General features: G+C 40.9%; 2 protein-coding genes across 2 annotated transcripts in view; both read right to left on the bottom strand.

Moving 5' to 3' along the window:
• PRRG1 (proline rich and Gla domain 1) overlaps positions 1-14,512 on the bottom strand; it is a 219,099-nt gene that overhangs the window by 179,796 nt on the left and 24,791 nt on the right. The window lies entirely within an intron of this gene.
• LOC118717001 (40S ribosomal protein S29-like) lies at positions 10,943-11,249 on the bottom strand. The gene has a single exon (XM_036434546.2). It carries the CDS (start codon positions 11,218-11,220, stop codon positions 11,059-11,061), a length of 162 nt encoding a protein of 53 aa, XP_036290439.1. The 5' UTR covers positions 11,221-11,249; the 3' UTR covers positions 10,943-11,058.

Below are 14,512 nucleotides of genomic sequence, written 5' to 3'. Positions count from 1 at the left end.
GGGAGTGCGAAAAGGGCAGAGGGTGGGGTGGGAACCTGGTGGAGGAGACCAATGGTGTGTGTGGGGGGGAGGAACATTTGTAATAATATGAACAATAAAAATTTATTAAAAAAAGGAAAAAAACCAACAAAACAGTAAACATTCTGCAAATAAAAAATGTGTGTAACCAATATCTTGCTTCTATCCTGTTTAGCTAAAATAAATTCTAATAAAATCTTATAAAAAGTTTTTAAAGTTAAAAAAAATGTATATAATCTAAAAGTATGGTGCCATTACATCACACTTCTCAAGAGAGGAAAAATAGTAATTTCTCCAAACCCTAGAATAGCCAATAAATATATCTCAACTTCCTTTAACCTCACAAGCCTACATTAAGCTTTAGCTTCTCTTTTCCTTTATGTGAGTTACCATAATGTACTATGGCATTAGCTGCTTATTTTTAGTTTACTGATTAAATTTTAATGTGATTCTTCAGGAAGCAGAACAGTCTATTAAAGAAAGTTAATATAGCTGGATAAGATCAATGCATAAAGGACAGCAGGTGGGAGAGAAAAACTAGAATAAACTATGTGGGTTTTGTTATATTCTCTTAGATATATATAGAACAGAACTTTAACCCTAAATGTAACAAACTGGTGCTTTAAATGCAATTGTGTAAGAAGTTCAGGTATTATAAATATTTTCAAAATATATTTTATTGATTTCAGAGAAAGGAAGTGAGAGGGGAAGAGAGCTAGAAACATCAATGATGAGAGACAATCATCGGTTGGCTGCTTCCTGCACACCCCCTACTGGACATTGAGCTCACAACCCAGGCATGTTCCTTGATGGAGAACTGTGACCTTCTGGTTCATAGGTCTATGCTCAACCACTGAGCCACACCAGCTGGACATGTATTATATGTTATTAATTAAATAAGGTCAGATATACTAATAACTTCAACACTTAAAATTCAAGCAGAAAAAATAGGGACTTAAATTTTTAATACTGTCATTGTCCAATTGTGCATGTACATCACAAAAATGGCACTGAGAACTCATCACATCTATACTAATAAAAGAGTAATATGCTAATTAGCTTGCTCCCACCTGCTCTTCTCACTGGCTTGCTTGCCCCCAACTGCACCCCCCCCCACTGGCCTTATTGCTTCCAACTGACACCCACTGATGACCTACTTGTCCCCAACTACCCCCCCCCCCCTGCCAGCCTGCTCACCCTCAATGACCCCTCACTGGTCTGATCACCCACAACTGCCCTCCCCCCTTGGTCCTTAACTGCCTCTACCTTGGCTCTGTCACTATGGCTTTGTCCAGAAGAATGTCTGGAAGGTCTCCTGGAAGGTCTCCCAGTCTAATTAGCATATTATACTTTTATTAGTATGGATAGAGGCCTGGTGCACAGGTGGAGGTTGGCTGGTTTGACCAGAAGGGTGTCTCAGATCAGGGTGGGGATTTCCTTGGGGGGGGGGGGGGAATCTGGGTAAGGGGCCTGTGGTGGTTTGCAGGTCAGCTACACCCCCATTGGAATGGGAGTCCCCACTGGGGATGGTGCCAGCTTGGGTGAGGGCCTGGGGCAGTTTGCAGGCCAGCCATGCCCCCATGGGGTAAGTATCCCTGCTGGGGGGGGGGCATGGCCAGCCTGGGTGAGAGGCTGATAGCTGTTTGCAGGTTGGCCAAACCCCACAGGGACCCTCACCCCATGAGGGCATGGCCAGCCTGGGTAAGGAGCTAAAGGTTGTTTTCAGGCTGGACACACCCCCTTCAGGGTGTGGGACCCTGCTGGGGGATCTGGACAGCCTAGATGAGGGGTTGATGGCCATTTTCAGGCTGTCCACACCCCCTTTAGGGTGAGGGTCCTTGCTGGGGTGCCTAGCCAGCCTGGGTGAGGGGCTGATGGCTGTTTGTAAGCTGGCCAAGCCCCCCAGTGGGCACTCTCACCCCAATGGTGGCGTGGCCAGCCTGGGGGAGGAGCTGAGGGCCGTTTGCAGGCCCCTCCCTTGGTTGCTGTCCCAGGCAATCCAAGCCTCCCGCATGCTCAGGCTGGCTCCATGGCCACCGGCCACAGGCCCCTGCTTCAGCAGCTGGCCAGGGTAGGTGGGAAGCTTGGGTTGCTCTGGCCTGCTCTGTGGATGCCATCCACAGCCCCCTCCTTTGACAGCTGACCCAGGAGGGCAGGAAGCTTGGCTTCCTCTGTCACCAGGGCAACCCAAGCCTCCTGCCTGCTCTGTGGCCACTGCCATCTTTGTCCTGCTAATTTGCATATTTTCTCCTGATTGGTTGTGGGCATCACAGAGTGATGGTCAATTACCATATATTTCTCTCTTACTAGTATAGATTGTTTTTTGTTTCCCTAAGCACTGCATCAAGAAGAATCTTTACATCACTTTACTTGATCTTCAATTAAAAACCCCATGAGTCCAGTAAGGTGAATATCATAATTGTCTTACAAAAAAGGAAACCAAAGATTTTATTTGGTTATAGAGTGGCTACTTGGTAGAACCTTAGCATATTTTAGGTCAGAGTCTCACTTTAAATACTATCTCCACTACAGTACTAAACTGAGAATGGAAAATTTTCTTTTTAAAAAAATATATTTTATTGATTTTTCACAGAGAGGAAGGGAGAGGGATAGAGAGCTAGAAACATCAACCAGCTGCCTCCTGCATGCCCTCTACCGGGGATGTGCCTGCAACCAATGTACATGCCCTTGACTGGAATCGAACCTGGGACCTTCCAGTCCTCAGACCAACACTTTATCCACTGAGCTAAACTGGTTTCGGCGAGAATGGAAGATTTTCACCTCTCAGCTTAATTTCCTGTCCTAGAGTGGATTTTCTAATACTAAAATGGCCATTTTTGCAACTTGCAATTAAAAGAAATAAATACAACTGCATCCAAGCCTGAATCAGAGGTTGACATTCTAGGCCACATGTGTCAAACACAAGGCCCGCGGGCCAAATCCGTCCCGCCAGGCCTTGCAATGTGGCCCGCACCGCACTGTCATCACTGCACTCCGCTGCGTTTCCATCACAATGACAGTTTATGACTCTTCAGTAAACCATTCGGCCCGCGATTTAGGCTGGATTTTAGATTATGGCCCCTTCTCTGATTGAGTTCGACACCCCTATTCTAGGCTGTGTTCTGGTCCGTTATTTGCTTTTGCACTCCAACAAGAATCCTACACATCAAATCAAGCTGGCTCTCTTACAAATGCTATATACTTTCCCACTTCCAAGACTTTTCTCACACCATTCCCCTTAATTTAAATATGATGTCCTTTACTTTTGATGTCTTTGAATTCTAATGCCATTGTTAATGACAGAATAGTCCCCCATTTGCTTAGACATATATCTCTATCAGCCCTGCAGGACATAATTTCTCTGTCCTTTGGATTTTTATAACATTCAAATGTATAACATTCATTTATCAAATATTACTCTCTCTTGTTTGTTCACCAATTTTTTTCAACCATGTGTGTACTATCTCCCCAAGATTACAAAATGCTTGAGGGATGAAGCCATCTCTTGGCCTTTCTGCACTGATGATAGTATCCAGCACCCAGCTGACACAGATAAACACTCTGATGGATAAAACATCAAGACCCCTGAACCTTTCAGTCTGCAGGCCAATGCTCTATCCACTGAGTCAAACCGGTTTCGGCATCGTTTATTTACCACTCTTCTTTTGGTGTTCAATTAAGATGGTTCCATTTCTTTATTATAAATAGAATTGATAATTATAACTAATTAAATTTTTATGCACATCTCACTTTTTTCTGATATTAAATTTCTAGGGTAATTGATACATGTTGCTAACTTGTGCTCCAGAAAGTTTGAAGCAATTTCATTTTCATTTCCAGTGTACAGAAGTACTTGTTTACAGAGAGTAGCTGTCTCAGGTTGGCTTTAGGGGAATTGACAGTGAAGGAAAGAGAAGGGAAGAAAGGGAACTGGACAGGGTTAGGTCTTTTTAAAAAGATGTGAAAAAAAATGGTGGACATAGAAGTTTTTATTATATTGTCCTCTCTATGTTTCAGTATGCTTCATCTGTTATAATACTTTAATAACAAACTTTGAAAGCTAATCTATTTCCCATACTCATCAGTAAGCAGAGCATTTTGTTTTCCAAATTGTGAATTCAGTAATTTAAAATGGTATCTCACTGTTTTAGTTTACAATTCCTTGATCACATGTCAGGTTGAATAAATAATATGTAATATACATATGAGCTAGCTGTATTTCTTCTTTTATGAACCTATAGCTCTCAGCTAAAAATTCATGCTCTCTGTTTCTTATCCATGCAAACACTGCCTTTTTTTTTAATTTTAGAAGCAAAAATTAAAGAACATTTTTCTCTCAAAGATAAAACTCCTACCCAAAAGATCTATTCTCTAAGTAAGATCTTTACATATGCGGTCCTTATTTGATCTCTTCCTTATTATTTATGTGGCCCTCAAAGGAAAAAGTATCTCCACTACCAAATTGCACATACATTTCCTAGAAGCAGTAAAAAATAGTGAGGCCTTCAGAAAAGGGATTTGTCTAATAGATATAACTGTAGGGTTGTTGTGATAAGTAAAGACAAGATAATTCATGGCCGAAAACAAATGCCCAGCATTCAGATAGAACCCCCTGCCTGCCTGATCTTCCCTAACTGCCTCCCCACCAGCCTGGTCGCCCCTGCCAGGCTGGTCACCCCCCGACTGCCCCCTGTGCTGGCCTGGTCTCCTGACCCAACCTGCTGGTCAGTTGTTTGGTCATCCCTCACTAACCCCCCTGCCGGCCTTATCGTCCCATGCAACCTGTGTTTAGTCATCTGTCCGGTTGTTTCAGTTGTGACAGCCTTTGGATTGCTATATATTAGGATAGGAATTCAACTTAAGCTTTATTGTCCCAGGAGTAAGAACTAGGGCCTATGGGAAGCAGAGTGGGGAAAAGTGTAAGTACATTGGACTGAGGGTTGGAAGCCTAAGTTTTAGGCATGGCCACTTCTAGGAAAGCTTGTGCTTTTTAAAAATATATATATTTTATTGATTATGTACAGAGAGGAAGGGAGAGAGATAGTTAAAAACATCGATGAGATTCATCGATCAGCTGCCTCTTGCACACCCCCTACTGGGGATATGCCAGCAACCAAGGTACATGCCCTTGACTGGAATCGAACCGGGAACCTTTCAGTCCCCAAGCCGATGCTCTATCCATTGAGCCAAACCGGTTTCGGTGAAAGCTTGTATTTTAAGCAAATCATCTCTTCACAAATACCTGTGGTTCTCAAAGTTTAGCCTGCCTTAGAATTATCTGGAAGACTTGTTAAAACTTTGTTGTAGGGCTCTACCACCAGAGTTTGTTTTTGTTTGTTTTTTATTAAAAAATTTAATTGATTTTATATAGAGAGAAAGAGAGAGAAACATCTATTTGTTCCACTTATTTATGCATTTATTGGCTGATTCTTGTATGTGCCATGAGTCAGGATCCAACTGAAAACCTTGACTTATGGGGGATAACATTCAAACCAACTGAACTACAGACCAGGACTGTTTTAATTACTGTAGCTTTGTAGTAAGTTTTTAAATCAGGAAGTGTGAGTCTTACAACTTGGATTTTTTTTCAAGATTGTTTTGGCTATTCTGGGGCCTTTGAATTTCCATATAAATTTTAGGTTCAGCTTGTTCATTTCTACAAAGATGGCATTTAGAATTTTGATAGAGATTGCATTGAATTTATAGATCAATTTGGGGAAATTGCCATTTTAATATTAAGTCTCCCAATCTATGAGCATGAGATGTCTTTCCATTTACTTACATCTTCTTTAGTTTTCTTAAGTATTTTGTAGTTTTCAATATATAAGCCTTGAACTTCTTTGGTTAAATTTTTCTTAAAGTATACTATTCCTTTTTGTGATAGAACATTATTGGGTAAATTACAGTGATAGAAAAAGTAATTCCTAGAAGAAATGGGCTTAGAAAACAAGCTCCAAAGGCCCTTCCTTTGTAGAAGTAAAGGAAGGGCCTTTGGAACTTGGGAGTGAAGATAATGGGAGGAAGATAATGGTAATGTGCATGGAGGGTGGGAAAGGGAAAGGAAAAGACACGGGCCTGCTCCCAGGAGGGAAAGCCCTTTTGATGCTATTATGAATGGCATTTTGTTAATTTCATTTCCTTATTGTCATTTCTAGTATATATAAACACAACTGATTTTTGTGTATTGACTTTGTATCTTGAAACTTTGCTGAGGCCATTTATTCTAGTATTTTTGCTGTGGATTCTTCAGAACTATATATATATAATATGTATATATATATATGTGTGTGTGTGTGTGTCTGTGTGTGTGTGTGTGTATTTTTTTTCCATGTCATCTGCAATATCTACCTTGTTTTATTTCTTCTTTTCCAAAAAAAATTAAAAAAGAACCATTACAGGAACTTCCCCCCAAACAATTCATTTATATAGCACTATATAACAAAGTATATCAAGAACGAATTAATCTTTTTTAAAACAACTTGAAAGGTATTAGCTGTGTATCTACGAGTTCAAGAAGAAAAATATACAAATATTTTCTTTAAACATCTTATTTCTGAGATATTAAAAATATTCACTCTTATCTAATTTATTAATGGTGAGCAATTTCTTATGGTGAATGCATTGTTAATGGATTTAAATATTTACTGAATAACTATGAAAGGCATTGTAGAATCTAGCATCTGGCTCAAAACAGCAATAGATAAGTTTTTAAAAATCATTAGGCTTTATGAAAAGTTATTATATTTTCAATACAACTTAGTGATGTGGGATCATAGGTTGCTCATAACCCCCAAAGATCCTGCTTGTCATTAAATGTCTCCCCTATTTCCTTATATATGAAAAAAAAAAGAGGCTAGGATATCACAACCTTCTACCTTACTAACAATATTCACTAAAGGAACATATGGTTTTGGTTTCTAAGAGGTTATTCAGTAAATTTTTCTTGTTGTTGTTTTCATGGAAACATTCCTCAAAATTTTCCATTTCTGGCATGATAAATTCATAATCTATAGGACTGTATTCTTCCTCCATATACATACACATACAAACAGAAAACAACTATAAAACCTGGATATAATAGGAAGGGAAATTAACTTAAGGTACTGCATGGTAACAATAGCATATAGATTCTAAAACTGAAAATTGTTGGGAGAAATAGAGACAGGGATGTATACAAATAGGTTTTCATCAACATGGCTTTTACCCTAGGCCTAAGTGCAGCACTTGTGGTGAAAAACAGCTAGTAGAGAAGGGGACAGAAACAACAACAACAATACCCATCACTATTCTTACTTAGGGAACCATAAAGGCTGGGCTATAAAATGCTAAAGGAAAATGGAAAATATCATAAGGAAGAGAACTAGAGAGGGAATCCGCAATCACTGTCTACTCAGATCTCTAACTGAATCCTAAACCATACTGATGTAGATCAAATGCAAAGCAAAAGAACAAATTCTGAATTAAGACTATAGCTTCCCCTCAGAAGATGCTGGTGAGTAAAGAAAAGCAGACAGACATTGTCAGAGAATATACACTCCCTTGGAATATGGGAGATGGTGTGCCTTTTAATAGGGAACTATGTGCAAATTCAGCACATGTAGAAAACCAGGCCTGGAGAATCAGATACAAAGAATCCAGAAAATTGTGATAATTTAAGAGAAAGAGCCAAAAAGCACAGGCATAAACCCTGATTACCCACATCTCTGACTAAACTCTGAACAATGATTGCACAGTAAGACTCTTAGCAGCCCATCCAAAAACAATAGATCTGAACAAAGACAAGATCTAATACACAAGAGTTAGCTGACCAAGCCCAACCAAGAAAACTAGCTGTTAGAACAAAGGAAGAAGGGATTCCAAAATGAAAATGGAGTAAGAGGAAGTATACTGACATGCTTCCAGGACCAAACTGGAATTAAAACTAAAATACATAAAAACCAGCCTGAATAATCAACTTAAGACTAGCTGGAGAGAAACCAAGACGGCGGCATAGGTAAATGCCTAAACTGTAGCCTCACACAACAATTTCAAAAATACAACTGAAAGACAAAACGGACATCATCCAGAACCACAGGAAAGCTGACTTACTGAAAACTCTACAACTAGAAGGAAAGAGAAAACCACAAGGAAAATCAGAGGAGCTGTAAAAGCCTGAGGTATGGAAACAGGGATGTATGTGCACATGTAGAGGACAGAGCCAGAGAGGAGGGGGTGGCTGAGCACCTGGCTGGTGTTTTCTAGTGGAAGGAGATAAAAGCTCCAGACTGCATTGAACTCCAGTTCTGACTGCACTGAACCCCAGTTCCAGGAGAGACCCTGGGGCCCAAGGCTCATACAGAGAGAATCTGGGCTGTAAGATGGAAACTCACGGGAGCAGCAAAAAGCAGAGCTCTGGAGGTGCACACGAGATTGTGCGTAGAGGACGGACTGTTGACTGTGCTGCTGGATTGCCCTAGACGAAAGGTGATAAAAGCTCCAGGCTGCAATGAACCCCAGTTCAGACTGCACTGAACCTTAGTTCTGAGTGAGAATCTGGGAATCCAGATTCATTGGGGGAGAGACTAGACTCTCTGGCAGGGGGCAAAACTCAAGGGCACCTTTCTCTCAGAGGTGCTTGCAGCAAGTACCGAGGGACACTGAGACTCAGGAACCTCATAGGGCGGGGCTGACAGGAAGCCAAGGCTGTAGACTCCACCCTGAAACTCAGCCCCATCCAAGCTGAGCACAGAAGATTTGCAATTTTGCAAGTCTAGTTGAATAAGTCTATCTCCTGGCATAGACACAGCTGATCCTCACAGACAATTGGCATGGAGGTCAACTCCTCCCACTGATACCAACAACAATCAAGACTTAACTACAACAAGGCTGTGCTCACAGTCCACAAATGGGTGCACCAAGAGTTTCCACCTCAGGTAACTGGGGAGGCTGAGCCACTGGCCCATATAGGATACCAAGCACACAAAGCTACCCTACCAACTCAGGGAAGCAGCGAAAATGCAGAGACAAAGAAACAGATCACAAACTAAAGAAATGGAGGAAAGCAAACAACTGGAGATGGAGTTCAAAACCACGGTTATAAGGTTTTTCAAGAATTTCATAGAAAAGGCCGATAAATTTTATGAGACCCTCAAGGATATGAAAAAGGACCAACTAGAAATTAAACATACACTGACTGAAATAAAAAATATTATCCAGACACCCAATAGCAAACTAGAAGATCGCAAGAATCAAGTCAAAGATTTGAAATACAAAGAACCAAAAATCACTCAAGTGGAAAAGCTAAAAGAAAAAAGAATCCAAAAATTTGAAGATGATGTAAGAAACCTCTGGGACAACTTCAAGTGTACCAACATCAGAATTATGGGGGTGCCAGAAGATGACAGAGAGCAAGATACTGAAAACCTATTTGAAGAAATAATGACTGAACACTTCCCCCACCTGGTGAAAGAAATAGACTTACAAGTCCAGGAACACACAGAATTTAAAAAAAAAAAAAAAAAAAAAAAAAAGGAATCCAAAGAGGACCACACCAAAACACATCGTAATTAAAATGCCAAGAGCAAAAGACAAAGAGAGAATATTAAAAGCAGCAAGAGGAAAACATTTAATTACCTACAAGGGAGCACCCATACGATTGTCAGCTGATTTCTCAACAGAAACTATGCAGGCCAGAAGGGAGTAGCAAGAAAGTGATGAATTGCAGGTATCTACAAGCAAGAGTACACTTCCAAGCCAAGCTGACATTCAGAATCAAAGGTCAGCTAAAGAGCTTCACAGAAAAGAAAAGTCTAAAGGAGTTCATCAACAACAAACCAGTAGTATATGAAATGCTGAAAGATATTCTCTAAGAGGAAGAAGAAGAAAAAGTAAAGATAAAAATTATGATCAACAAATACATATCTATCAAGTGAATCTAAAAATCAAGTGAATTAAAAATCTGATGTACAGAATAAACTGGTGAATATAATAGAATCAGGGGCATAGAAAGGGAGTGGACTGACAACTCTCAGGGGGAAAGGGGTGTGGGGGAGCGGGAAGAGACTGGACAAAAATCATACATCTATGGATGAGGACAATGTGGGGGAGGTAAGGGAAGATGGTGGTATGGGAACCAGGTGGAGGGGAGCTATGGGGGGGGGGGGGGAATAGGAACAACTGTAATAATCTTAACAATAAATATTTATTTTTTTTTTTAAAAGACTACCTGGAGAGACCCCTGATAACCAAGGACAGAAAATGGAGAGTAAGGTATTGGTAGGAAGTACAGAGATATGAAAGTGAAAGGGCTTGTCAGGATTCCATAGCAGGTGAAGTCCTGGAGGGATATCCTCAGTTGTGTGGGATTCCCACTAAGAACTCTGGAGTCTAAAATCTAGGCTGAGCTCTCTAGCCCAGAGCACCAGATCTGAGCAAGGTGCCCACATAACATCTAGTTGGGAAAAGCAGTATGGTTTCTGTCAAACAGGGAGAGATAGCTGGAAATGCAAGCACCCTCTAATTTCATGTGCAGCCACTCACTTTGTGCTCTGGCAGAGGAGGGCAGAATGGACTAAAGCTATGTGAGTAGAAGCCAGGGCTGAAGGTTCTAGGATTAGAGCTCAAAAAGTAAATATCAGTTTCCTATGCTGAGTAATTCCCTCACACTGTGGAGAACATCTTTTTCCAGTGGTCCTTTGCTATGCAGTAAATTTAAGTGGGGGATGGGGAGGAGGGAGGCAGTTGTCCCACCCTATTGGAAAATGCTTTGCCCCACCCTATGGAGTTTCTGAGGCTCATTAAGAGACAGAATAACAATTAGCCTGTAGGCAGAATCAGTTGCTCCACCCTGTTGGACAATCTCTTGCCCCATGCTGTGGTTGATAGCCTGAGGCTAATCAAGTCTCAATACAATCAGGCAGAGGCAGGTCTCTGGAAGAGTTCAGACTTTTTTTTTTTTTTTTTAAGTGTTGTTTTTTTTATTTTATGTACAAAGAGATAGCATTGTCATAAGGTAGATAGATGTCTTCAATGACCCATTCACAGAAGTTCCCTTAGTCCAACTTAATGAAGCCGAAGTCCTTCCGAGTACTGGCGGAAACACTGGCCGCACATATTGAGGCCGTACTTCCGGATCAGGCCATGGCGGTTGGAGCAGACGCAGCAAGAGCGAGAGCCCTGACCGAATTTCCTCGGGTGGCTCCAGTAGAGTTGCTGGTGACCCATCTTGCTCACTCAGTAGCAACGAGGCAAAAGGAGAGTTGAGTCTTTGCCTGATATAATTTTGGGCCCAAGATTAGGAAAAGTAGACCTTATTACACATCTTGGTCTTTTCCAGAGGCACCCAACCCCAGCAGAGGGAGCACACCTGTGGATTGCAGAAAGCTCCAAACAGGGTACTCAGGGCAAGTCAGAAATAGCGTATGACACTAACCTGAACTAGAGATTAGGAGGTGTAGCAGATATACCTAATACACAAACACAAACAGGCAGCCAAAATAGTGAGACAAAAAAAAAAAAAAAAAAAAAAAAAAAAAAGCTCCAAATGAAAGAACAAGAGAATTTTCCAGAAGAAGAGCTAAGTTAAATGGATAAGGAATTTATCAGGCATAGAGCTCAGAATGATGGCAAAAATGCTCAACAACATGAGAAAAGATATAGTAATTATAAAACATGACATAACACTAAGAAAGAACACAGTGGAAGGAATATACAGAAGATTAGGGAAAACCAAGGATCAGATCAGTGAATTGGAAGACAAGGTAGAACAATCACTTAATCAGAGAACCAAAAAGAAAAAAAAATTTTAAAAACAGGAGGACAGCTAAAGGGAGCTGTGGGACAACATGAAACATAACAATATGCCAGAAGGTGAAGAAAGGAAACAAAGGATAGAGAGCATGTTTGAAGAAATAATAACAGAAAACTTCTTAACCTGGTGAGGTAAAACATCACACAAGTTCAGGAAGCACCAAGAGTTCCAAGCAAGAAGAACCCAAACAGGCCCAGACAAATCATAATTAAGATGCCAAAAATTACAAGCAGCAAGAATAAAGGAATTTGTTACCTACAAAGGACATTCCATAAGGCTGTCTGCTGAATTTTTTTTTATTTTTTCAGGCCAGAAGGAAATAACATAAAAATTCTAGAAGAAACCATAGGCAACAAAATCTCAGACATCTCTCATAGCAATATGTTTGTGGAAACATCTCTTAGGGCAAAGAAAATTAACACAAAAGAAAAACACAAATGGGACTACATAAAAATAAAAAGTTTCTGTGAAGCAGAAGAAATCATCAACAAAATGAAAAAGGAACCTACTCTATGTTTGGAAATAATACATCTGGTAAAAGGTTAATATCCAAAATATATAAGGAACTCATACAACATAACAAAAAGAAAACAAACAATCCAATTAAAAAATGGACAAAGGATCTAAATAAACACTCCTCCAAAGTGGACATTTAGATGGCCAAGAGACGTATGGAAAAAAATGCCAAAAATCACTGATCATCAGAGAGATGCAAGTTAAAATGACAATAGGGTATCACCTCACAACTGTCATAATGGCTACCATCAACAAATCAACAAATGATTTGGAGTATGTCGAGAAAACTGAACCCTAGAACACTGCTGGTGGTTATACAGACTGGTGAAGCCATTATGGAAAACAGTATGGAGTTTCCTCAAAAAATTAAATATGGAAATTCCATGTGACCCAGTGATCCCACTTCTAGGAATATATCCTAAGAAACCCGAAACACCAATCTGAAAGAATGTATGCATCCCTATGTTCAGAGCAGCATAATTTACAATAGTTCAAATGTAGAAACAGTCCAAGTGCCCATCAGTACATGAATGGATAAAAATGATGTGGTACCTTACACCATGGAATATTATGTAGCAGTAAAAACGAAGGATCTTGTTCCCTTTTAGACAGCATAGAGGGAACTGGAGAGTATTATGCTAAGTGAAATAAGCCAGTCAGTGAAAGACAAGTATCATATGATCTCACTTATGTGGAATCTAAGAAACAAAATAGATCCAGAGACATAGAAGCATAGAATAGACTGTTGAATCTCACAAGGAAGGTGACGATGTGTGGGTGGATGGGAAGAGATCAACCAAAGAGCTTGTATGCACATATGCATAACCCATGGACTTGGAAAATAGTGTGGTGAAGGCCTTGGGAGTGGGGCAGAGACAGGCCAGAAAGAATCAATGGGAGGAAAGGGGGAACATACATATACTTTTAACAATAAAGTTTAAAAATAAATAAATAATACTTACTAGGTAATGATATAGTTCAGAATCTTCTCTATTTAACATTCATAATATCCGCCGAAACCGGTTTGGCTCAGTGGTAGAGCGTCAGTCTGTGGACTAAAAGGTCCCGGGTTCGATTCCGGTCAAGGGCATGTACCTGGGTTGCAGGCACATCCCCGGTGGGGGGTGTGCAGGAGGCGGCTGGTCGATGTTTCTCTCTCATCGACATTTCTAGCTCTCTCTCTCCCTTCCTCCTCTCTGTGAAATATCAATAAAATATATTTAAAAAATAAATAAATAAAAATAAAAAATAAAAATAAAAAAACATTCATAATATCCTATCTAATAAAAAAGTAATATGCAAATTGACCATCACCCCAAAAAACAAGATGGCTATCCTCATGTGGTCAAAGATGGCTGCCTCCATGTGGACACAAGATGGCCACCACAAGATGGCCAGAAGGGGAGGGACCAGGTTTGCAAGGGAGGGCAGTTGTAGGTGATCAGCCAGCAGGGGAGGGAAGTTGGGAGGGATAAGGCCTACAAGGTAGGTAAGTTTAGGGGCTATCAAGCCTGCAGAGAAGGGCAGTTACGGGGGGACCCAGACATGCAGGGGAGAGCAGATGGGAGGGACCAGGCCTGTAGGTGATGGCAGTTGGGGGACACACCAGGCCTGCAGGGGAGGGCAGTTAGCAGTGACCAGGCCTGCAGAGGAGGGCAGTTAGAGGAAATCCAACTGGCATGGGAGCAGTTAGGCATCAATCAGGCTGGCAGAAGAGTGGTTAGGGGGTGATCAGGCTGGCAGGCAGAAATGGTTAGGGGCAATCAGGAAGGCAGGCAGGCAAGCAGTTTGGAACCAGCAGTTCTGGATTGTGAGAGGGATGTCTGTCTGCCGGTTTAGGCCTGATCCTGCTGGGATCAGGTCTAAATAGGATGTCTAGATCAGGCCTAAATGGGAAGTTGGACATCCCTTGAGGGGTCCCAGATTGGAGAGGGTGCAGGCTGGGCTGAGGGAATTTCATGCACTGGGTCTCTAGTCCAACATATAATACAACAGATTCCAACATACAAAGAATTAAGAACATATAGCACAGTATCAGAAGAAAAGGAAGTCCTCCTGGTCCAACTCTAAGGTGAACCAGATATTGGAAGTAACAGATAAGAGGGTATCCTCAATGAAACACAAGAAGATATGTTTTAAATTCATATAAACCTGACTTCTGGTTTCTGGTCTCTCATACAAGAATCTTGG

The sequence above is a fragment of the Pipistrellus kuhlii genome, unplaced genomic scaffold (assembly GCF_014108245.1).
Source record: "Pipistrellus kuhlii isolate mPipKuh1 unplaced genomic scaffold, mPipKuh1.p scaffold_m20_p_126, whole genome shotgun sequence".
Taxonomy (NCBI): domain Eukaryota; kingdom Metazoa; phylum Chordata; class Mammalia; order Chiroptera; family Vespertilionidae; genus Pipistrellus; species Pipistrellus kuhlii.
This window is presented reverse-complemented; position numbering and strand designations above follow the sequence as displayed.